At 44.4% G+C, this 25771-nt stretch overlaps 2 protein-coding genes across 3 annotated transcripts; one reads left to right on the plus strand and one right to left on the minus strand.

Moving 5' to 3' along the window:
* Positions 1-8603: 8603 nt before the first annotated feature.
* Positions 8604-12286, plus strand: rnf26 (ring finger protein 26). Its single transcript, XM_086215057.1, has 2 exons — positions 8604-8813; positions 8948-12286. The coding sequence occupies exon 2, from the start codon at positions 9030-9032 to the stop codon at positions 10362-10364; it is 1335 nt and encodes a 444-aa protein (XP_086071183.1). The 5' UTR covers positions 8604-8813; positions 8948-9029; the 3' UTR covers positions 10365-12286.
* A 3888-nt stretch (positions 12287-16174) lies between these two features.
* On the minus strand, positions 16175-24499 carry c1qtnf5 (C1q and TNF related 5). 2 transcript variants are annotated; one of them, XM_086215059.1, is made up of 3 exons: positions 24388-24499; positions 17010-17245; positions 16175-16932 (listed from the first exon to the last, which is right to left on the minus strand). In XM_086215059.1, the coding sequence occupies exons 2-3, from the start codon at positions 17233-17235 to the stop codon at positions 16412-16414; spliced, it is 747 nt and encodes a 248-aa protein (XP_086071185.1). In that variant the 5' UTR covers positions 17236-17245; positions 24388-24499; the 3' UTR covers positions 16175-16411. The 2 variants fall into 2 exon arrangements, with proteins under 2 accessions (XP_086071185.1, XP_086071184.1); XM_086215058.1 differs by having other exon boundaries at positions 17010-17248; positions 24388-24477.
* Positions 24500-25771: the final 1272 nt, after the last annotated feature.

A 25771-nucleotide genomic window follows, 5' to 3' on the forward strand; every position in this document is an offset into this window, starting at 1 on the left:
AGTAAACACCAGACCGGTGGATGGTGGAGGTTCAGTTCTACATCAGATCCACCAGTAAACACCAGACCGGTGGATGTTGGAGGTTCAGTTCTACATCAGATCCACCAGTAAACACCAGACCGGTGGATGGTGGAGGTTCAGTTCTACATCAGATCCACCAGTAAACACCAGACCGGTGGATGGTGGAGGTTCAGTTCTACATCAGATCCACCAGTAAACACCAGACCGGTGGATGATGGAGGTTCAGTTCTACATCAGATCCACCAGTAAACACCAGACCGGTGGATGGTGGAGGTTCAGTTCTACATCAGATCCACCAGTAAACACCAGACCGGTGGATGGTGGAGGTTCAGTTCTACATCAGATCCACCAGTAAACACCAGACCGGTGGATGATGGAGGTTCAGTTCTACATCAGATCCACCAGTAACACCAGACCGGTGGATGATGGAGGTTCAGTTCTACATCTCTTTCCATGGAGAAGCAGGTCAGAGTAACGATCTCCTCTGTTCAGCTTCTCTGCTGCTGATGAGAGCTCCGCCTCAGCGGCCCTGTGACCTGTGCTCACCTGAGTTCGTCCTTTCTTTGAAAACACGTTCAAACTGACACTTTTATCAAGGGTTTTTGGTCCAAATACCTAAAGAAAATTAACATTAAAAATGAATCATAATTATCACAATTATTGAAGAGGGATGCAGCAAATTTGTGAAGGTGGATGTAATATTGATAAAATATTTTTTTTGCCTTAAAAAAATTCTGGCCAACATTTGTTTACTAATTGGTTAACAAATAATCAAAGTTGTATTTGTGTTATTGTTTGTTAGTTTGTTAGTTTTTTTTAAGAGAAAATGGGATGTTTGGGATTCGTCATGTGTTGGTATGCAACAGTCCTGCTTGGAAAAGGAATCTGTCAATTCAAAGGTACTTCCCTGGGAATGATAGTTGTGTAGGAATAGAAAGCAAAGTACAAGTACCACAAATTTGTGAGTACCTGAGCTAATATTGGATATTATAACGAGCTACACACCAAAAAGACAAACTGGAGCAGTTTGAATTTAAAACACTGCAAATAAGCACATCTTTTCATAAAATCTTTACAGAAATCTTTATCTTCAATGAAAACTCCTCCAGTCATTGATGATTGGAAAGATCCAAAAACGCAGATCTATTTTTTCCGAGGTATTAGTTCTCATCACTCAGGTACATGTTGTTCTGGCAGTCCTGGCGTGTCCTCCCAGGGCGACTCCCTCTAGGCCGCCAGAGCTTAATATGGACAGTACATGGGCGCTGAACCCCGCTGACTCCCCACGGCAACTATGTGAAAACACCGCGCCTGCCAGCAGGTTTTATCCTTCACATGAAGCTGCTGACCTGCTGCCCTTTCATCTGCAGGCAGTGTTGGCTGGCAGTGATGGAATCTCTGCAGCTGATGGCCAAAGTGTAACGGAGCGCCTGTTTGGCTGGGATTGAAGAGCTGAGAACAGGTTATCAGGGAACGACAGAGAAGGAAGAACACAAACTACGATGCTGCTGGCGAGGAGACCGTCAGCGGCCCGTCACTGCCACCACTGGCCTCTGTCAGACCAAGTGATACCTGACCTTGTCAGCAGGTCAGAATTCTAAATTGGCCCAAAAACGTCACTTAACAAAAATGAAGCTCTGTAACTTGTATAAGCAAAGGAATTATGAGCCGCAAGAGAGATTTTATATTCATTTTCATTTTAAGCTAACTAGACCTTTGACCTTTGATCGTTTTCATTAAAGGAACTTTGCAGTGTTGCTTGTCGTTCTCTCCGATCACTGGTGGCTGCAAAGTTCCTGGACATTCTACAGAAATGTAAGGAATGTTTTGTGAGAATGCAGCTCGTACTGTAGAGACTATGTTCTGTGTTTGTATTGATGTTACTTACCATCACCCAAACTAACTGTTAGCATGTTAGCACAGAGCATGCTAGCATGCCGGCGTCAGCGCAGCCGGGCCTCTCAGTAGCCAGAGGGACCTCCGGCTGCCACGGACGACTACTACGACTACTGACAGTGAGGAGAAGCTGCCGTCACCGCACTCAAAAGTCAGAAGAGAACGTAATTTGATCCCATGTGAACTATCACAGTCAGTGCAGCTAGAAGCAAATCAGAGGACAGCGATGACCTCTGACCTTCTCCGCTGGAAACACAGCTCTGGCTGCCAAGTGGATTGGAAGTGGAAGGAGCAGACATGATACCCAAGTTGGGTCTGACGCCCCCGGAGGGGAGATCCCAGCACAGACCGCAGACTGGAGAGGGCTGCAGCAGGGGAGAAGGTTGGACCACCATTGCTACGATGCTTTAGCATTTATTATCATTTGGTGGCAACCAAATGATGATGTCATGACGGGGATCTTCCCTGAATGTCTGTGCTGAGGGTGACGTTGACTGTCCCGATCCTGCCCAAACCCTCGTGGTCGGGCTTTGATTCCTCAGCCAAACGCCGCTCCTCCGCTGGCTCACTGATGGAGCTGCAGCTGATCATACTGATCTTCCATTAATCTGCTGCTTATTTCACTGTCCATCAATGAACTGTTGAGGGTAAAATATCAAAGACGTTAGACTAAAGGCTCATCAGGCTTTCCCAAAGCAACGTGTTCGACTTGCTTCTCTTGTTGGTCGAAACTCTGAGTCTCTTCCTTCAGACTCCATGTTGTTGAGTAAAAAAAGAGTCATCACGCTTAAGAAGGCTGAATAAGTTCCTCTTGAATTAAAAAAAGCTTACAAGCGGCGTTTTCGTTGCTCAAGATGAATGAAAGAGGAGCTTCTTCATCCTCCTCCTGTGTGGTTATGCTTGTGATATCAGGTGATTTCGTCGTCGTGGGAGCCCAATACAGCATCGTCTCTGGGCTGCTCTGTCACCTCCACCATGACCCTCACAATGAACGTTATACTCAAGACGGTTCCTGTTCTCGCTCTAATTTCTTGTCAAACACACAGTCAGAGCACCTGAGTGGCAGTGGAACTGCTTAGAACGTCACAGAACAGCACGGAGGCCAGTCAGCACGCTTACATGTCAGGGTGAGGATGGCGTGTTCAGGAGTCTGGGCACTTCCATTTCCTCCAGCGTGAAGCTCAGTCCTCACGCAGTGCCTCAAGTTCTCAAAACAACGACATTGTTCCAAGAGTCAAGGTCAGTAAATTATCACGGAATCTTAAACGGGCGTGGCTCACGGGCTGGTCTGTATACACATATAGAACATGGGAACATTCTTTTATTTTACAAGAATCCTCTTAAAATTCCTTGAGGAAAAAATGTACAAATGTCCCCCTTTCACCCTTTTTTTATATGATACATCCTGGACTGGGCATTAGGGAATTCCAGGGTTTGGGAATGAGACTGAAGGAGAAAAATAGAAGCAGGAAGAGCGCCTCCTCCTCCTCCTCCCCCTCCTCCTCCAATTCGTCCACCAAGTTCCCAGGGATGCCACAGTCAATATCAGCACTAGACTTCTCAGTTCATACCACTATGACTGCTGCTGCTACTACTACTACTACTACTACTACTACTACTACAACTACTACTTCAATCAATTGTAGTAGCAGGGTAACTTATTATCAATTATTTGGTTCAGATGTGAATTTTACATGAGAACTCCTAACTCGTTTGATCTACCTGGAGTTGGAGGGTTAAATGTCAGATGGCTAACAGCCAAGTGCTTGCGCCCCCTGCCTGTGACGGTGCAGCAGGAGACGGGCGTTCGAGTCCTTTCTGGTGTTTCTCTTCAACTCAGCTTAACTGTTTTTGGTGCCTTACCATGAATGCCGTTCAACACTGGTGAGGTACCCTTGTATGAACTACAGCACAATGATGTAACAAGTGGGCGTGGCTTCACCAACGTCTGTGACCAGTGGGCTGGACGTTAGCGTATCCTAGCGTCAAGGCTAAAGGAACCAGCTAGCCTCACTCCAACCCTGTCCAAAAAGACTCTGGAACTCTCATCGTGTCCTTTGTCTTCATTTAATTCTGAGTAAACAACATCAAGGTGATGTTTCACGGGGTCCATTTGGTTTGTGTCATTGATGTGCAGGCCAGTCCCACACGCCACCCGTCCCAGTCCAGCAGCTGGACGCCACACAGGCCTGAATATGGTTCATCACCCCTGGTTGGTCCACCTCTGATTGACCCTCCATACGTGTGCGTGTCATACATGTGTGATTGATGAGTGCACGCTACCTCTGTTTGTCTCTGCACAGCTCACCAAGCCTGAGGGAAGGAAAGAAGTCATTCTTTCCAAGCCACTGAGGCCCGGCCCGAGGCAGGCTGTTTTGGGGGGTGGTCTGCCCAGCATGAGAGACGGCTATTGTCTCACTCCTGAAGAGGGGGGCTGAGTGTGTGCTGGTATTGTGCGGGGGCTGGGGGGGAAGAGTGGGAGCAGAAATTCTGCTCCCATCGACCACAACAACAGGAAAAGTGACAAAGAGACACTTAGACGAGCATTGCATCTCCATGGTGATGCCATGCAACAGCAGGAATGAATCACCAGGCTCCGCCCATCGGACAACAGCCTGATTACTGGGTTTTTCATTTTACATTGAAAACATATAATACATATGTATGACACGCATGTAGCACTGCAGTTACCAACTGTGACCCCCCAGAACAAAAGAGACAAAATAGAAAACATAAGCATGAAAAGCAAGTATGACTTTAAATATTATATCATTAAGATTCTGAGTACAACTAAGAAGCCTCCAGTGGCCTCAGATGAAAATTGTGTAATGCTTTAATATTTTAGCTCTGAGAAAATGTACATTTTTGGTGCTGGAGCCAGAAGATTCACTGATGACTAGAAAAAGCGGCACTGCAGCGCCTCATTGTAAAATTTTGTTGGTGTGACAATTCTGTCCCAGAGAAGGCAAAGAGTTTCCGCAAGGCTCCTGGGTGATAACAATGACCGTTAGCTGCTGCGTCGGTCTGCTCAAGCTCAGAAGTGGCCAAGGAAGGAAAGTCATGCTGGGGGTTATTCTTATCTCTCCGAGTTACACCACTCCTCAAACGGGATCCGTCCGGCTCTTTCCCGGTTCAGGTTTTCCTCTGCTGTGTCCCGCCCTCTGTCATGCCTGCTCAATGGCAGCAGTGAGCTCGAGGCGGAGGGTCACGGAGGAATGCGGGGTCTTGCTCCGAGGTCTCGACCAGTCTGGAGTTTGTGTTTTCCCAGGGAGTTAGCGGAGTTGCCCCCGGTCCTCGCTCCTAAACACAGTTCCACTCCGAAGGTCCGTGTGTGTGAGTCCAGTGTACTGGCCAGCAGCCAAAGTCATCATCTCAGCTCCAAGGCCCCAAATAAACCACAGCATGTGGGAACGCCACGCAAGTCCCGCCCGTATGGAGAAGATGTCAGATTTTCCTTATGGTTGTGCAGCAATGGGGCGATCACCACAACGTCCCTGGGATGCTAGTGGATAACTGAAGGTGCCGCTGTGAGGGAGCCGTTTCCCAGGCAACATGGAGAACTCATCTGTGTGTGTGTGTGTGTGTGTGTGTGTGTGTGTGTGTGTGTGTGTGCGTGTGTGTGTGAACAGTTCTCTGATTCACATGAAGCACATGTTGCCTCTAATGACCGAGTTTTTATATAGAAGCTCCTCATGTATGAATTTTTAAATACTGACCTCCACATGTCTTCATCTGACCATAAAAAGGGTCAAAACTTTATTAACAAAGTTTACAGACAGAAATCGTTTCAATAAAAGAGGAGATAAAAATGAAGCAAAGTGGAATAAAAGAAGTTCCTGTAGGAGAAACAAGCATGATGGTTCATCCATCCATTCATCCATCATCCCTCCATTCATACATCATCCCTCCATCCATCCATTCATCCTCCCATTCATCCTCCCATCCATCCATCCCTCCATCCTTCCATCCATCCCTCCATCCTTCCATCCATTCATCCATCATCCCTCCATCCATCCATTCATCCTCCCATCCATCCATCCCTCCATCCTTCCATCCATTCATCCTCCCATCCATCCATCCCTCCATCCTTCCATCCATCCCTCCATCCCTCCATCCCTCCATGTTCTCCCTCTTCTCCTGTTAAGGGTGGCGGGGGGTGGAGCCTATCCCAGCAGCCTTCCCCCTGGACAGGTCACCAGTGCGTTGCAGGGCGTGTGACGGCTCAGTTACATGTAACTAGTGATACTACTGTAGTATTCAAGAGGCATTTTGTGACTGATGTCTCACCATCTTTTGGCAGTGCTACTACATCTACTATGACTACTTCTACTACTACCACTACTTCTACTACTACTACCACCACCCATTTACCACTTACAGTGTTTACTGTAGTGACTGTTACAAGTAATAAAGTTGATTTAGTAAAAACGACAACTTTGTCATCTCAGTGCATCGAGTCTTGTCTGTCATCTGCCTGTCAGCTCTCTTATCTCCAAATCTCTCTTATCACCGACTCTCAGGCTTCAGAGCTCCAGCCTCAGTTGGTGGGTTAACGGAGTCAGTGGAGGGTTTACAGGAGGGAGGCTGACTCGTTATTTTCAGCCTGGTGGAGGACAGACAGCTGGAGCAGTGAGGAGCTTTTTCTGAGGGTGGAGGAGCAGACAAAGAGGGGTAAGGGGGGGGGGGGGGTCAGACGCTGTGAATGACCCAGCGGGTGAGAAGCTTTGATGATCTCGTCATCGTAGGAAGCACGTGGAGGGTGTAGTTCGTCTAGCTGTCTCAGGTTCATCCTGTACTGGCCCCTCTGGGTTTTTGAGAAGACGGGTAACTCCTGACAAAGATCCAGTGATCCAGTGGCTGCAGGGCGTGTTCCTGCTCGGGTGAGTGACGCAGTGGACGTTTGTCTTCAGCACCTTTAACCTGGTTCTGTCTTGACTCACTGTTCCCACACATTGATGAGAGGACTCATATGTGTTCATGTAAGAGCCTTAAGAGTCCCTGTAGACACCAGCATATGAAAGCACAGTGGTAAGCTCATGTCATGTTGGAAGGAAGGATTTGGTCACCCAGAAAACAAACAAAGGAAGCTGACTACTGGCCTGCTGATGGCTCGAAGGGACGTCAGCTACCATAAAAGGCCAGAGACAAAGCTAAAGCTCCAGGCCTTTTATAGGTTCTTGTTCAGCCTGGACTTATCCCTGTTGTATCATTAAACTAAAGTCTGGAAGTGCTGGAACAGGATTTCCCATGATGGTATCAGTTTCAGTTTCCCCTCAACTCTGCTCCGCCGATGGGGAGGATGAAGCACAAGGCAAGGAAGGAAATACTTGACGGATTGTTCAGGATTGCAAAGCGTTTGTGACTCCTCACCAGTGAATAGCTGAGGAGTGGGAGATTGTGTTAATGCAGGTGGATGGAAACTGCGGGTCCCTGGTAACAGAGGTCCCACCCTCCCATGGGCAGACATGTCTGAGCCCTGCTGCTGGTGTTCGTGTCACTGTTGGCGCGCTAATTTAACGACAGCCATTAGCACTCATGGTCTTAATGAATCTAATCACATGATCACACTGCAGTACTTCAGACGTGAGCATGTGGGGGATGCCTCCCGTCCCTGCTCAGGGTCCCGGGTCCACGCACTCATGCAGCTCCTGACTGGGTCCAGTCAGAGGCTGTTAGAATTGTGGGTGTAGTTTCAGGGACTCAGGAACCAGTTCACAGCTGTCACACCCCAGCCTGCTGTCTCAGGTCTGTTGTTAGCTTCCTCTCTTTCAGCCATTATTTCCTCTTCTATTTGAATACTCACCACTCATCTCCCGGGGGGGTGGGGGTGGGGTGGAGGCATGGAAGGGTGGAGGGGTGGAAAAGGAGCACTGTAGGGTTTTTTATGCTCCTTTTTCCAACATCAGTAACTTGAGCCTTCAGAGAAGAATAAGAGCCCCACTGACAGAGGAGGAGATAAAATATGAAACAATAAACTCAGATCTGATGTTGATGTCCTTGTTTGTTACCCACCCATCATCCATCCATCATCCACCCATCATCCATCCATCATCCATCCATCATCCATCCACCCATCATCCATCCATCATCCATCCATCCATCATCCACCCATCATCCACCCATCATCCACCCATCATCCATCCATCATCCACCCATCCATCCACCCATCATCCACCCATCCATCCATCCACCCATCCATCCATCCATCCACCCATCCATCCATCCATCATCCCTCCATCTTCTCCCTCTCCTCCTGTTGAGGGTGGTGGGGGTGGAGCCTATCCCAGCAGCCTTCCCCCTGGACAGGTCACCAGTCCATGGCAGGGCCAACACATAGAGACAGACAACCATTGGCTCTCCCAGCCACGCCTACGGTCAATTTAGAGTCTGGATTAACCTGGTCCCTCTTGATGTCTTTGGACTGTGGAGGAAGCTGGAGTACCAGAGAGAACCCAGCAGGAACAGGGAGAACATGGAGACTCACCCAGAAAGACCCCGTGCTGCAGCCGGGGCTCCACCCACAACCCTCTTGCTGGGGGGACACAGGGAGGACCACTGCTCCACCGGGCTGCCTGTGTTTGTTTGTTTTTTACCCTTTATTGTTTATTTCCTGTGTTGAAGCTGGAATCTGTTGTAACTCTACCGGTGGCCTGTGGGGGGCAGCCACAGGAGCCACTGGAATTTGCAACAGCAGAAGAAGACGCTGCTATCACTCACAGACAGGAAGTGGAGTGGCGAACAAAACAGACATGTTCGGTGTTTCTGGGACGTAATTCGTCGTATTTTTTGTCAACTTATAACAACTTATAAAGTTACTGTCTAGTTTATGGACCGCGTCTGAACTTCGACGTGCGCGGAGAGCAAAAGCGAAACCCGGAAAACAACCGGAAGTGTCGGTGTGTTATTTGAAAGCAAACATCCGCCAGTGGAACGCGTGTGCTAGCAGCTCGACCTCTCAGCCTCAGGGAGACGATGAAGTAAATCCTCACCCTCGTCTTGACGGTATGTTGTTCTGCTTCGCTTGGCACAGGTGAGGAGCCGACTGTGTGACAGGATGTAGCGGGACGTGCGTCGCTCCATGGCACGTCGGAGCTGAGGCACCGAAGGCAAGCATGGGTCTGCTGAGCTTCATCATCGCTTCGGTGGGAAAGTGTCTGGACGCGGTCTGCTTACTGCTGGACGTGAACTTCTTCATCGTCCACACGGTGGTCCGGACTCTGATGGCGGTGGTCAGCTTCATCCACAGCCTACCGAGCCTCCTCTTCAACGTCCTGCTGGAGGCGGGTAACTTCCTGCTGTTCTGCGTGGTGTCCATGGCCGAGGCGACGTCGGACGTCGCCCACAGTGCCGTCACCGTGCTGGGGAGCCTGGTGCTGGCTCTGGAGGGGCTGCTGGAGAGCCTGAAGATGGTGGGCTACCTGCTCATGCATGTGTTGCTCCGCGGGAAGGAGCATCTGTGTCGGGGTCTGCTGTCGCTGCAGGAGGCCTGCAGCATCGCGGTCAGCCTGGTGGTCTACTTCACCAACACCCTGGTCAACTTTGCTCTCATCGCCATCCTGAACTTGTACTCAGCCGCGGTGGAATTGTGGCAGACAGTGTCCAGCCCGCTGCAGATGGTGCTGGAGCTCACGCTGACCTCCTTCACCTTCCTCTACAGCAGTCTGGTCGGGACATCGGCTTTCCTGTGGTCGCCGTGTAAACTGGTGCTGGACTTCCTGGTCTCGCTGGTGCATATGTTCATCAGCATCTTCATACTCAACATCTATGGACTGCTGCTCACTGTGGTCATCGCTCTGACCACCACCGCCTACCTGAACCCAGAGCTGACCCAGCAGGTGGTGGTGAGGGTTGTGGATCAGCTTAACTCTTTCTCCGTTGTGCGCAGACTTCATGTGGTTTTCCACAGCCTCACCCTAACCCTGCAGAACACCCCGGGCTTCCTACATAGTACCATGCAACACCTGCATCAGATACTCCATCACCTCTACCTGCTGGAGCGAGGACTCTGGCAGCAGCTGTCCCGCCACAGCAGCCAGTTGGGCCTGGCGCTGAGGACACAGCTCCACAGGGAGAACCGGGCACACGGCGATGGCGACCAAGTGGAGGGGAGGCGGGACCCACCTGATGGGAGAGCAGGGGACGGAACCCACCAGGAGTTGTTGGATTTGGTTCTCCCCTCCTCCAGCATGGACCGACCTCTGAAGAATCAGCATTCTTCAGGTGTCAGATCTCCTGCTGAGAACCTGCTGAGTCTCCTGAACGAGCAGGAGGAGAGGAAGAAGTGTGTGATCTGTCAGGACTGCGCCAAGACGGTGGTCCTGCTGCCCTGCAGGCACCTGTGCTTGTGTCGAGGCTGTACAGACATCCTGCTGAGACAGCCCATCTACCAGCACAACTGCCCCCTCTGTCGCCACATGATCCTCAACACCATGGAGGTCTACCTGTGAGGGGCGTGGCCTTGTTTTGAGTTCACGCGTGCAGTGCTGGTGTGTGTCAGCTGCATCAGTGTCTCCGTCACTGATCAGCACCACTTTACTGGGATTTATCAGTGATAATTGCCAACTTGAAAAAGAGCCGTTAGAGGAAGTTCCAGTGTTGCTATGACATGTCTCAGGTTTCCATGGTAACTCCAAGGTTCCCTTCCTCCCCCCCATGATGAAACATTTACTGCCGCTAATGTCTTTATCCTGAAAGCTCAACTGATGTGACCAAAGCGGATATCAAGAAATCAGAGGAGGTTTTGCTCTTGAACAATCTACAATACAACAATTTAAAAATGATAGAAATAATGGATTCACTAAAGTGCTTGATGTGCATGAAGTGATTGGTGAGGTGGCTGGGTGAAAGCTCTCAGGGTGACAGCCTGGCCTTCGTCCGCCTGTGGAATGACGCGACACTGGGCTGCCCTCAGATGTGCCTGCTGGCCAATCGGCCTCGTGAGCTCCATCACCGGGAGCTTCGATTCACCCGTCAACCTCAACTTAAAAGACTTTGTGGGTCCAAACGTCTGAGCCTTCAAATGATTCCACTCATTTAGTCTGTTAAACAAACACAAATCGCCCTTTTGTTGCAGGGCCAGCTGTTGTTGCCCCCTTGGCCCAACTGTTCTCTGCATTTAAGGAAGGAGACTTAGAGTCTTCCAGTCAGCGAAGGTGAAACAGGGCCTCATTCCATTTAGCTGCTCGATTGATGTTCCAGCAGAGGTGCACTCACAGACACTAAATCCATAAAAGGTTTTCTCTTTCTTTTGTCATTGTTATAAAACAGATTTCTGTTGTATAAAAGGACCATAAACTAATCAGGCTTGTGATTCCATTTGCATCTGTTTTTTTCTGAAGCTGATATTTTGATATCGATCTGCTTGCATCACTGTGATATCACTTCCTGTCTTATTGATGCTGTAGAGAAGGAAAGTGCCATTGTCTATCAGGCCTCTAGAAAAGTCTCTCTTTAGTTTGACTGTTTTGTGGCTGGGGCTGTGACACGGCATGGTCCACATCATGCAGACTCCGCCTCCTCTCAGGTATCGCTAACATGCGTCAGAGGTCATTCCAGTGTGTGTGAGCAGAGTGTGAATGCAGGATGGACTCACAGACATGAATGTCCCTTTGTAAGTGTGATGATGGCTGCCGCTTGGTTGGCGATTCAAGCGTTCTCAATAAAACGCAAAACAAGCAACAAAATTCTCTCTTCTGATCTTTGCCAGTGTCGATGGACATGAAGTGTGTTTGTGGGTGTGTATCCACAAATACCTGCGTCCCGACATGAATGTATACATGCATGTGTATATGTATACACACATACATATACGTGTGTGTGTATATAGGTATATAAGTATGTGTACATAGGTATATATGTACATAATATGTATGTGTGCATGCATGTATTCATATATACACGTGTATTTTTATGTATGTATATGTACATGTGGTTATACATACATGCATTTGTACATACATTTGTGCGTGTATATATGTGAATGTGTGTGTATATGTATATGTATGTAGATCTGAGTATGGGTTCAAATTATTTATAGTATTTATCCAGTCGAACATCTGCTGTGAACCCGTCTGAGCCTCTGTCTTTAGTCGAGGGGACGCTGGACGGTTTGGTTCTGGTTCAAGCTGACGTGCTTGGTGAGGCGTCCCTCAGTGAAGACCACCACAGGTCCTTCACATCCAAGTGCAGCTTCATTTTTGAGTCGCTTCATGGAACTTTCAGAGCCGAGCTTTTAAAAAAGATGAACCGCTCACTTCAGACGGGGCCTTTAGAGAGGAGGTAGTGAGGCCCCGTCTGAAGAAGAGCAATTACAGACCATTGTGTGTATACATGTGTGTATATGCGTGTATTTGAATATATTTGTATATATACATATGTACTGTATATGAATGTACATATGTATGTGTATATATATGTATGTATGTTTATATGTATATATATGTGCATTTTGATGTATATAGTGATGTGTATATATGTACACATTTAGGTATGTACATATGTTTACATATGTATGTATATACATTTTATATATGTACATATATTATGTGTATATATGATAAATGGATATATTTATATTTAAGAATATAAATGTAAGTGTCTGCACGTATGTGTATATACATACATATTACATATAATACACATGTATACATATGCAGACATACATATACACATTTATGTGTATATGTATGTCTGCATATGAAAATGTAAAAAAAAATGTATACACAAATATAGGTGGAAAAGATATATGTAAATGTATATATACACATTTCTAAACATGTACGCTGATTTCAATACATATAAACTCAAATATATGCACATATATAATATATGTTTTCTCACCTATATACATATTTGTAAATGTGTATGTACATATTTATATGTGTATATATATATATATATATATATATATATATATATATATTTATATGTATATATATATATGTACATATTTGCATGTATTTACATATGTATGACTAGACTGGTGTATTTATGTGTATATATGTATTATTGCATGTTTAATATGCATATGCATGCATATATAAATACATATGTGTATATGTATTTGTGTGCATGTATCTTTAAAATATAAATATGTATGTATACGTACATGTGTATATATGTATTTTATATGTATATATACACACATTCATAAACATAAATTATGTGTGTAAAGTACAAATATGTGTATAAAAATGTCTATATATGTTTCTAAATATGTAAATACATTTATATACATATAAATTCAAATATTTATATATGTGCATATGTGTGTACATATATAGATTATAAATGTATATATGTATAAATATGTATGTTTGTATGTACATATTTGCATGTATGTATATTTATATATGGATGTGTATATATTTACATATGTATGAATGTACAAACATATTTGTATATGTATATACATGCATAGGTAGATATATTTTGTATATGTGTATGAATATATGTGTATATGTACATGTGTAGATATGAATTCCGTTATGACTATATATGTATATAAATTTATATATATGTGTGTATTTATATTTCTACTGGGCGGTCCAGTGGAGCAGTGGTCCTCACTGTGGCCCCCCAGCAAGAAGGTTGTGAGTGGAGCAGCGGTCCTCACGGTGGCCCCCCAGCAAGAAGGTTGTGAGTGGAGCAGCGGTCCTCACGGTGGCCCCCCAGCAAGAAGGTTGTGAGTGGAGCAGCGGTCCTCACGGTGGCCCCCCAGCAAGAAGGTTGTGAGTGGAGCAGCGGTCCTCACGGTGGCCCCCCAGCAAGAAGGTTGTGGGTGGAGCAGCGGTCCTCACGGTGGCCCCCCATCAAGAAGGTTGTGAGTGGAGCAGCGGTCCTCACGGTGGCCCCCCAGCAAGAAGGTTGTGAGTGGAGCAGCGGTCCTCACGGTGGCCCCCCAGCAAGAAGGTTGTGGGTGGAGCAGCGGTCCTCACGGTGGCCCCCCATCAAGAAGGTTGTGGGTGGAGCCCCGGCTGCAGCACGGGGTCTTTCTGGGTGAGTCTCCATGTTCTCCCTGTTCCTGCTGGGTTCTCTCTGGTACTCCAGCTTCCTCCACAGTCCAAAGACATCAAGAGGGACCAGGTTAATCCAGACTCTAAATTGACCGTAGGCGTGGCTGTATATGCTGGTACACATTCATATAAATTTGTATAAATATTTACACATATGTTTATGTTTATGTGTAACACCCGCAGCACGACGGTGTTGGCAGATTTCATCCTACAACCTCCAACTCAACGCTGGCGCGTGGATCAGAGGACGAGGTCAGAGGTCGTCTGGTGTGTTTACGTGTCGCTGCTTAGCCAGGATGCCGTGAACAGAGGAGAGGAAGTCTCATGTCAAGGGAAGAACAGGGAGGAGTAAACTGAGGAAAGCTTCATGCTCCAGGGATTTGACCTCCGTGTTCCCAGCCTGGGAGCAGTGTGGGAAATTGCCCCCCCCCCCCCCCCCCCACTTTTTAGAGCCGTCTGTCACTGAGTCCCTCAGACGTCCACGCACGGAACCCTTTATCCCAGAGGAAGATCTCCCAGCTTCACCACTGAGCCTGTTCTCAGCGCCCCCCCTCACGCATCTCAGCTTGGACCATGAACACAGCAGACGGGTGGTCATGTGACCTGAACGTCACTCCGTGCTGGATGATGATGTCATCAGGTCACACAAATTAAAGTGCGGATGAACAGAAAATATGTTGCAGATCTCTACGAAAGGACCTGCGTTTAACGTGTAGCCACACCCCCGCCCGTCGACATCCACACCCCCGCCCGTCGACATCCACACTCCGCCCCGTCCGCGTTCATGTCAACGACCCAGTTGTCCTCTTATTTTTGCTCACTGCTCATGTGGTCTCGTCCGTCACTGAGCTGAGTCTTGTTGTTGAGTGGAGTGTGTTCGGAACAGAAGTTCCCCTGGGGATGAATAAAGGATTCTGATTCTGATTCGGAGTTGTCACGTGTGTTGTTCAGGTTACCGCCTCACAAATAGAGACTCTTGATGACAGATGTATCTTTTACAGGCTGGTTTGAGGGACAAGAGTGTAACGGCCTCATCAGTGTGACAGCAGCTTGACTATCTGACATGTAAAAGTAAATTCAGTATTATAACATATTTTTGGGAGAAAAAAAACTAAACGGAGCTGATTCGTTAATGCAGGAGGGATTGAGGCGCTTCCTCCAGGCTGAGGATGAGGAGGCCGGGCGGCGGCGTCATGACGCTCAGCTGCAGAGGTTCAAACAGAAATGCTGAGAAAGGGTGAGCGCATGAAAGACGCTTGATCTTCAAAGCTGTACGTGGACGATGACGTCGCCTCCCACCGTCTCTGGCCGCCGTCTTGAACAGGGCAACAGTGACGCCACACTGCCCCCTGCTGGATGACGTCGTGTCTTCACCTGCACAGGATTTCAGCGGACCGATTGAACGCGTGATCGTTTCAAATCACTGAGGAAAATGAAGCGATCGCGCGTGTTGGGTCACTCGGTGCTTGGGTTCGGTCAGTCAGGGGGACTTCTGTCCACCCGCCGCCTTTCAGACCCACGTGACAGCCGGTCGGTGCTCCTGGTGATCACTGGTCTGCTTCAACCAAACCAGTGAAAAGTAGGAGTGACTTCCGGGTCTGGAAACGTGAGTCAAAGACAGAAACAGCATTTCACCCAGACAGAGACATTTTTCCATCTCGTGACGAAGCGTTTCAGCGATGTCACTGCAGCAGGTTGGCAGGCCGTGAACTCATGGAAAGAAGGGGAAGAGCGTGACTCTATCACCCTGGAGGGAGGCTGGGAGGCTGAGGGAGTGAAGGGAAAGAACATGTCCTCCTGTTGTGGTCCATCTCTGTCAGGGACCAGGACACGCGGCCAGGAGGCCGCAGACCAGCTCGCCGCTGTGCACTTCGATCCTCAGACGAGGATTCAGCGGAAACTTTCAGTGTTTGGTCTCTGGGTTTCTGTGTATGTACTTTGGAGTTGGATGTAATGAGGTATTTCTGCCTTGTTGTACTTTTACTGCAGTCGCTCATTCCTCCGGTGGAGCAATCTGGTGAAAGTCTGTCAAACAGATGCTTCCAGATGTGGGCGCGTCGTACCTGGAAGGAATGTCGCTCGTGCGCCAGGAGCCACGCAGAGCTCCGCCCCGGCGGCTTCACCTCGTCCCACCGAGGTCACGTGGTGACTCATCAGCTCCTCAAGCAGAGTGAAAGTTTAAGATTGTGTGTAATGAAGTGACGTCACCTCACAGGTGTCGTGGTCAAACACGCAGCTTCGGACACACAACCAGGTTTTATTTGTGCTGCTGTGGTGACACGCAAGCAGGAGTTGTTCACATATGGACGCACGCCGCCGCGCTGCGTCTGCTAGACACCGAACACACGTCAGAACCGGAAGCTCAGCTGGCGTTCATCGGTCGCCACAGACACAGGTGACCTCATCACAACATCTCATTACAACATCGCTGATAGGCTAAAAAATGTTCATTTCCCAAAGTGGGAGGTGTTTCTGGCGCATCAGGCGAACACAGCTGAGTTTTTCCAGTCCGAGTGGACCAGGAAGCCGTGGAAGGTGCTGTCTGTTTTGGTGCTGGAGTAAAATCCGTTGTACTCGCCCAGCGCCATCTGGACCCACACGTGGTCCCCGGGGACCAGGTGCAGCAGGGAGCCGCCCGACAGCGACGCCGGTTTGGGCCAGTTACCAAAGAACTGGAAATAAGACGCCACTGCGTGTCCATTCTTCATGAGGTCAAACTGCAGGCTGGTCCGGTAGACCGTGGCGTGGACCGAGAAGTAGTAGACGCCAGGAACTTTGCAGGTGAAGCGTCCCGTCTCGGAGTTGTAGTCGCCCTGCTCATTGAGAAGGACCTGATCGAAGCGGACGGTGTCCCCTGCGGCAAGCGGTAGGAGGTGGCCCTCGGAGAGCTTGGCGCTGAAGGCAGATTTAGGGGCCACGGCGCACTCCCCTGGCTGGCCCCTCTCCCCCTTCTGTCCAGGGTCCCCTCTGTCCCCGGTCAGGCCTCGCACTCCTGTCTCACCTGTGGAGGAGGAGGAGCACGTAGCCGATGACGGAATGATGAGCCTTACACATACGCAGACAAAGGAAACACCATACCTGGATCTCCTCTGTCCCCCTTTTGTCCTTTTTCCGCGGGAGCGGCGTCCCTCCCATCTCGTCCGTCCCGCCCTGGCTGACCGGGACTGCCGTGAACTCCGGGCGAGCCCGGGATCCCAGGCTGCCCGGTACACAGACTGGGAGGGATCTTGTTGTCCTCTAATGGGCTGGAAAGCTGCGCTCGTAGGACGAGGAGGGACAAAGACAGAAAACTGACGGGCGTCATAGCAGCGTCCCTGCTGGAGACGAGAGTCAAGGTCAGGCAGCACTACATGGGAATAGCACTGTAGTACTGAGTACTGCAATCTACTGTAGTACAACAGTACTGTACAGTGGTACAAAGTACTGTACTGTACTTTACTGTAGCACAACGTACTGCACTGTTCTGTAGTACAACATACTGCACTGTACTGTAGTACAACATACTGTACTGAAGTACATCGTACTGTACTATACTGTAGTACAACGTACTGTACTTTAGTACATTGTACTGCACTGTTCTGTAGTGCAACATACTGTACTTAAGTACAACGTACCGTACTGTAGTACAACGCACTGTACTGTAGCACAACATACTGTACTGTACTATAGTACAATGTACTGTACTGTAGTACAACATACTGTAGTGAAGTACAACCTACTGTACTGTACTTTAGTTCAACCTACTGTTCTGTAGTACAATGTACTGCTCTATACTGGAGCAAAACATACTGTACTGTACTATAGTATAACGTACTGTACTGTAGTACAACCTACTGTACTGAAGTACAACGAACCGAACTGTAGTACAACTTACTGTACTGTACTGTAGCACATCATACTGTACTGTACTATAGTACAACCTAATGTAGTGAAGTACAACGTACTGTACTGAAGTTCATCCTACTGTACTGTAGTACAATGTACTGCACTGTACTGGAGCAAAACGTACTGTACTGTACTATAGTACAACGTACTGTACTGTACTTTAGCATATTGTACTGCACTTTTCTGTAGTACAACATACTGCACTGTACTGTTGTACAACATACTGCACTTTAGTACAATGTACTGCACTGTACTGTAGTACAATGTACTGTACTGTTGTACAATGTACTGTACTGTAGTACAATGTATTGTACTGTGCAGTTGTACAATGTACTCTACTGTACAGTACTATAGTGTAGTAGTATAGTGTTTTACCCTATGGCATCGTATTGAACGCATTGCATCAATGCACTCCATCATATTTTAGTGTTGAGTTGAATTGTATTGCATCATAACTTTATTGTACTATATCATAATATAATATCACGTATCATATAATGTATTGTATATAATATCACGTATCATATAATGTATTGAATATAATATCACGTATCATATAATGTATCGTATATAATATCACGTGTCATATAATTATTGCATAGAATATCACGTGTCATATAATTATTGTATATAATATCACGTATCATATAATTGTATAGAATATCATGTGTCATATAATTGTATATAATATCACGTGTCATACAATGTATCGTATATAATATCACGTATCATATAATTATTGTATGTAATATTGTGTATCATATAATGTATTGTATATAATATCACGTGTCATATAATTATTGTATATAATATCATGTGTCATATAATGTATCGTATATAATATCACGTATCATATAATTAATGTATATATTATCACGTATCATATAATGTATCGTATATAATATCACGTATCAGATAATGATTGTATATAATATCACGTATCATATAATTAATGTATATAATATCACGTATCATATAATGTATCGTATATAATATCACGTATCATATAATTAATGTATATAATATCACGTATCATATAATGGATCGTATATAATATCACGTATCATATAATTAATGTATATAATATCACGTATCATATAATTATTGTATATAAAATCACGTATCATAGAATTAATGTATATAATATCACGTATCATAGAATTATTGTATATAATATCACGTATCATATAATTAATGTATATAATATCACGTATCATATAATGTATCGTATATAATATCACGTATCATAATTAATGTATATAATATCACATCAGATAATTTTTGTATATAATATCACGTATCATATAATTAATGTATATACTGTCACGTGTCATATAATGTATCGTATATAATATCACGTGTCTTATAATTATTGTATATAATATCACGTGTCATATAATGTATCGTATATAATATCATGTGTCTTATAATTATTTTATATAATTCACGTATCATAGAATTATTGTATATAATATCACGTATCATATAATTATTGTATATATCACGTATCATAACTATTGTATATAATATCGCGTATCATATAATGTATCGTATATAATATCACGTGTCTTATAATTATTGTATATAATATCACGTATCATAGAATTATTGTATATAATATCACGTATCATATAATGTATTGTATATAATATCACGTATCATAGAATTATCGTATGTAATATCACGTATCATAATTATTGTATATAATATTACGTATCATATAATGTATTGTATATAATATCACGTATCATAGAATTATTGTATATAATATCACGTATCATATAATGTATCGTATATAATATCACGTATCATAGAATTATCGTATGTAATATCACGTATCATAATTATTGTATATAATATTACGTATCATAGAATTAATGTATATAATATCACGTATCAGAATTATTGTATATAATATCACGTATCATAGAATGAATGTATATAATATCACGTATCATATAATGTATCGTATATAATATCACGTATCATATAATTAATGTATATAATATCACGTATCAGATAATTATTGTATATAATATCACATATCATATAATTAATGTATATAATATCACGTATCATATAATGTATCGTATATAATATCACGTATCATATAATTAATGTATATAATATCACATATCAGATAATTATTGTATATAATATCACGTATCATATAATTAATGTATATAATATCGCGTATCATATAATGGATCGTATATAATATCACGTATCATATAATGAATGTATATAATATCACGTATCAGATAATTATTGTGTATAATATCACGTATCATATAATTAATGTGTATAATATCGCGTATCATATAATGGATCGTATATAATATCACGTATCATATAATTAATGTGTATAATATCACGTATCATATAATTATTGTATATAAAATCACGTATCATAGAATTAATGTATATAATATCACGTATCATAGAATTATTGTATATAATATCACGTATCATATAATGTATCGTATATAATATCACGTATCATAATTAATGTATATAATATCACATATCAGACAATTTTTGTATATAATATCACGTATCATAATTAATGTATATACTGTCACGTGTCATATAATGTATCGTATATAATATCACGTGTCTTATAATTATTGTATATAATATCACGTGTCATATAATGTATCGTATATAATATCATGTGTCTTATAATTATTTTGTATAATTCACGTATCATAGAATTATTGTATATAATATCACGTATCATATAATTATTGTATATATCACGTATCATAACTATTGTATATAATATCGCGTATCATAATGTATCGTATATAATATCACGTGTCTTATAATTATTGTATATAATATCACGTATCATAGAATTATTGTATATAATATCACGTATCATAGAATTATTGTATATAATATCACGTATCATATAATGTATTGTATATTATATCACGTATCATAGAATTATCGTATATAATATCACGTATCATAATTATTGTATATAATATTACGTATCAGAATTAATGTATATAATATCACGTATCAGAATTATTGTATATAATATCACGTATCATAGAATTAATGTATATAATATCACATATCATATAATGTATCGTATATAATATCACGTATCATATAATTAATGTATATAATATCACGTATCAGATAATTATTGTATATAATATCACGTATCATATAATTATTGTATATAATATCACGTATCATATAATGTATCGTATATAATATCCCGTGTCATATAATTAATGTATATAATATCACGTATCATATAATTATTGTATATAATATGACGTATCATATAATTATTGTATATAATATCACGTGTCATATTTGTATATAATATCACGTATCATATAATTAATGTATATAATATCACGTATCATATAATGTCACATATATAATATCCCGTGTCATATAATTATTGTATATAATATCACGTATCATATAATTATTGTATTTAATATCACGTGTCATATAATGTATCGTATATAATATCACGTCTCATATATTTATCTTATATAATATCACGTCTCATATATTTATCTTATATAATATCACGTGTCATATAATGTATCGTGTATAATATCACGTATCATATAATTATTGTATATAATATCACGTATCAGATGATTATAGTATATAATATCACATGTCATATAATGTATCGTATATAATATCACGTATCATATAATTATTGTATGTAATATCACGTATCATATAATTATTGTATATAATATCACGTGTCATATAATTATTTTATATAATATCACGTATCATATAATTAATATAATATCACGTGTCATATATTTATTGTATATAATATCACGTATCATATAATTAATATAATGTCACGTGTCATATAATTAATGTATATAATATCACGTGTCATATAATTATTTTATATAATATCACGTATCATATAATTAATATAATATCACGTGTCATATATTTATTGTATATAATATCACGTATCATATAATTAATATAATGTCACGTGTCATATAATTAATGTATATAATATCACGTGTCATATAATTATTGTATGTAATATCATGTGTCATATAATTAATGTATATAATATCACGTGTCATATAATTATTGTATATAATATCACGTATCATATAATTAATATAATGTCACGTATCATATAATTATTGTATGTAATATCACGTGTCATATAATTATTGTATATAATATCACGTATCATATAATTAATATAATATCACATGTCATATAATTAATGTATGTAATATCACGCATCATATAATTAATATAATATCACATGTCATATAATTATTGTATGTAATATCACGCATCATATAATTAATATATCACGTGTCATATAATTATTGTATGTAATATCACGCATCATATAATTAATATAATATCACGTGTCATATAATTATTGTATGTAATATCACGCATCATATAATTAATATAATATCACGTGTCATATAATTATTGTATATAATATCACGTGTCATATAATTATTGTATGTAATATCATGTGTCATATAATTATTGTATATAATATCACGTGTCATATAATGTACATCATATCATGTCCTTTTGTGTCGTATGTTTCAGTATTGAACGGTAAGTTAACGTATCATCACATCAATTTGTGATGTAACGTATTGGAATAAATCCTATTGTACTAATATTGCATGATACATTATTACATCATATCTATCATACCAAATACTGCAGTACCCTCAGGTAACCTGACATATCGTGTTACCACAACCTAGCATAGCACGTTGCGTCTTACCGAGCCAAGTAACTCATCATCTGCAGCTCTGATTGGCTCGAGTTTAAATCCAGATGAAAGCAGGACACTGCTGACCCCTCCCCCTCCCCTCCCCCCTCCCCTCCCCCCCTCCCCCTCCTCTTCCGCCTCCCCCTCCCCCCCTCATCCCTAACCATCAGAACATCGGGACCCTGGAGGTCAGGCCTCAGCCACCTGTCTTTGCCACCTCTCCAGTTTTTCATGACTGACACTGAAACACTGAATCTGAGAGTGCTGGGTTTATTTGCTTCACTGCTTTTGGTCTGAGGGGAAAAAAGAAACATCAGTGAGTTCATCCAACAGGAAGTGGCTGGTAACTTAAAACAGATGTGTGAGGTAGCTTGTGTGTGTGTGTGTGTGTGTGTGTGTGTGTGTGTGTGTGTGTGTGTGTGTGTGTGTGTGTGTGTGTGAGTGAGAACCAGTGATTCAGTTTCCTCTTAAACAGGTGGACGACTGTGAGGAACAACGTGGTCGGTCTCAGCGACGTGATGGAAAGATGAGAGAATATTCCACAATGGCCGTGATCAAATGATGTCATAGAAACACTCGGCCGCTGGCGTCTCTCAGTCACGTGGCGGCGACCATGATTGTTTGTGTCTCCACTCTGCAGTATGATGATATTTAACCTGACTGATCCTGGACCAGATGCTACAAGTTTGACTCGATGCTGAACACCAGACGGCCGGCCGCCCTCTGCCTGGTTCCTGATTTGTTCCATTTCCCATCAGTTAAGCCTCAAACCTGGTCGCTGCTGCTCGAGCTGCCTGGAATAATCGACTCCAGAAAGCTTTGGTGTTAAAACCCTGACACTTTTCCTCCTCATCCAGGAAATAAGACTCAGCTGGTCTCAGCTCCTGGTGGCGTTTGTCTGTGGGTGTGTCTGAGACGCCGCTGGGCTAAAGAGAGCTGCCAGTGACCAAGATGAGGAAGGGTCAAGGTTTCAGTCTGAGGAGGAGGAGGGGGAGGAGGAGGGGGAGGAGGAGGGGGAGGAGGGATGTTAGAGAGGAAAAAGATAGAAAGCAGCATTCCTGAAGAAGAGGAGGGCAGACAAAAGAACAGCGGCGCGCCTGAGATGATGTTTTCATGAGGAGGAATCAGCTGCGTCTGGACCTCCAAGCAGTGAAATCTAGAGTTCGCTGCCAAACCCCAGCATCCAGGCAGTGGGGGGTCGTTCTTCTACCGTTTGTTGAAAAGCAGCAGAAGAAGTCACAAACCCTCAGTCTGGAATCAGATTTGTTAACTACAGTCAAGAAGACGCGTCCCCTGCGAGCGTGCAGGGACGGTGCTCATTTATTACACTGAACAATAAATAATGGCCTCACCCACAGCTGGGAAATCATGTGACTTAACTTCTGTACTTCAATTCTATGTTAAGCTTCTAGTACTACTATATTTTTACAGTTTTACAGATAATGTCACTAGTTTTTGGAGAGAAATGTACTTTTGACCCTGCGTCAGTCTGACTGGCTTACAGATTCAGCTTTTATATAAACTAGCGATGCTGCGGCGGTCGCAGGACGCAGTCCTGATGGACGCTGCCAGGGGCTTTGACGCTTGGACTCTGCTGATATGAGGCGTGAACGCTTTGAGAGCAGCAGGACTTTGATCCTCCTCATCTAAGATGCCTGCTGGGGCGGCTCCGTTCCTCCTGGCTGCTTGTCTGCGGCGCCGCTGCAAGGCTCCACCCTGACAGCACATTCACCTGTGTACCCCCACGACACTGAAGAGCAGCTTTAACTCACGTTGTTTCACTGAATAAAGAATCCAAAGTGAACTTACCAGATGTTGCTGCGAAGTCTCTGGGAGCTGCTGATGTCTGAGACGGTCGGAGGAAAGCTGCTCCTCCCTCCGTGTCTGGCAGGAGCAGCTGAGAGGAAGCGGTAATGAAATCCAATTAGAAAGTGGGATGGGTGGGAGAGGAGGAGCAAGGGAGGGCGCAGAGGAACATAGCTGATGTTCATCCAGCACAAATATGTCTGACACAATGTGACTAAATCAATTGCATAAGAGAGTTTGTGGAAACGCTCCAAAACACACAGTCAGAAATGTTCTGCAGCTGTGGGTCGTCTGAAACTCCTCGAGTCTCACGGCGCTCAACAGGAAGGCACGAGGAGGAGCGTCCAGCAGAGGGACACCTCCCTCTGTGGTTGTTGTGAAGCAGCTGATCCAGGAAGGATCATCCACTCAGTCCTCCCGCCGTCAAGATGTGTCTTTATTGGCCAGGATCTAACCTCCAGGGACCTGGAGGTCACAGCTTCCTTGGATTTGAGACGGCCCCGCCTACCATAAATGGGCATGGCCACAGTGCACTTCGTCTACCTGTGAGGGAAGAAGTTCACGGTCGAGGAGTTAAACTGTTAGAAACAGAGCTCACACCCTGGAGGTCAAGGGTCAAAACTAGACTCAGCGGAAGCAAACACGAGTTGTACAGTTGCCTCCTGCTGCTGCGTTGCTGCTGGAGGTGACGGACGCCTGCTGAGGGAGGGAGGAGGAGGCTGCTGAACAGGAGCAGCAGATGCGAGGCCTGCTTCTCGTTAGCAGCATCAGCAGATTCTGGTGTGAGACGCCAGTTTCCTGTCAGCCCTGTAAACTGCTGCTGCTGCGGGAGGGCCTGGAGGAGCGTGTGGAGGGAGGCGTGGAGGAGTGTGTGGAGGAACGCGTGGGGGGAGGTGTGGAGGGAGGCGTGGAGGAGTGTGTGGAGGGAGGCGTGGAGGAGTGTGTGGAGGGAGGCGTGGCGGAGCGTGTGGAGAGAGGTGTGGCGGGAGGGCGTGGAGGAGCGTGTGGAGAGAGGTGTGGCGGGAGGGCGTGGAGGAGTGTGTGGAGGGAGGTGTGGCAGGAGGGCGTGGAGGAGCGTGTGGCAGGAGGGCGTGGAGGAGTGTGTGGAGGGAGGTGTGGCAGGAGGGCGTGGAGGAGCGTGTGGAGGGAGGTGTGGCAGGAGGGCGTGGAGGAGTGTGTGGAGAGAGGTGTGGCGGGAGGGCGTGGAGGAGCGTGTGGAGGGAGGTGTGGCGGGAGGGCGTGGAGGAGCGTGTGGCAGGAGGGCGTGGAGGAGTGTGTGGAGGGAGGCGTGGAGGAGTGTGTGGAGAGAGGTGTGGCGGAGCGTGTGGAGAGAGGTGTGGTGGGAGGGTGTGGCGGGAGGGTGTGGAAGAGCGTGTGGCAGGAGGGC

Source organism: Aulostomus chinensis, chromosome 10 (assembly GCF_037954235.1).
Source record: "Aulostomus chinensis isolate RoL2024-O1b breed Wild chromosome 10, RoL_Achi_v1.0, whole genome shotgun sequence".
NCBI classification, from domain to species: Eukaryota; Metazoa; Chordata; class Actinopteri; order Syngnathiformes; family Aulostomidae; genus Aulostomus; species Aulostomus chinensis.

What these genes read in the sequence shown, in the direction of transcription:
- rnf26 (XM_086215057.1), top strand. Translation starts at nt 9,030, where the DNA reads ATGGGTCTGCTGAGCTTCATCATCGCTTCGGTGGGAAAGTGTCTGGAC.
- c1qtnf5 (XM_086215059.1), bottom strand. Translation starts at nt 17,235, where the DNA reads ATGACGCCCGTCAGTTTTCTGTCTTTGTCCCTCCTCGTCCTACGAGCG. An exon ending in GGGGGACAGAGGAGATCCAG is followed by an intron (nt 16,933 to 17,009) that starts GTATGGTGTTTC and finishes CCTCCTCCACAG; the next exon opens with GTGAGACAGGAGTGCGAGGC.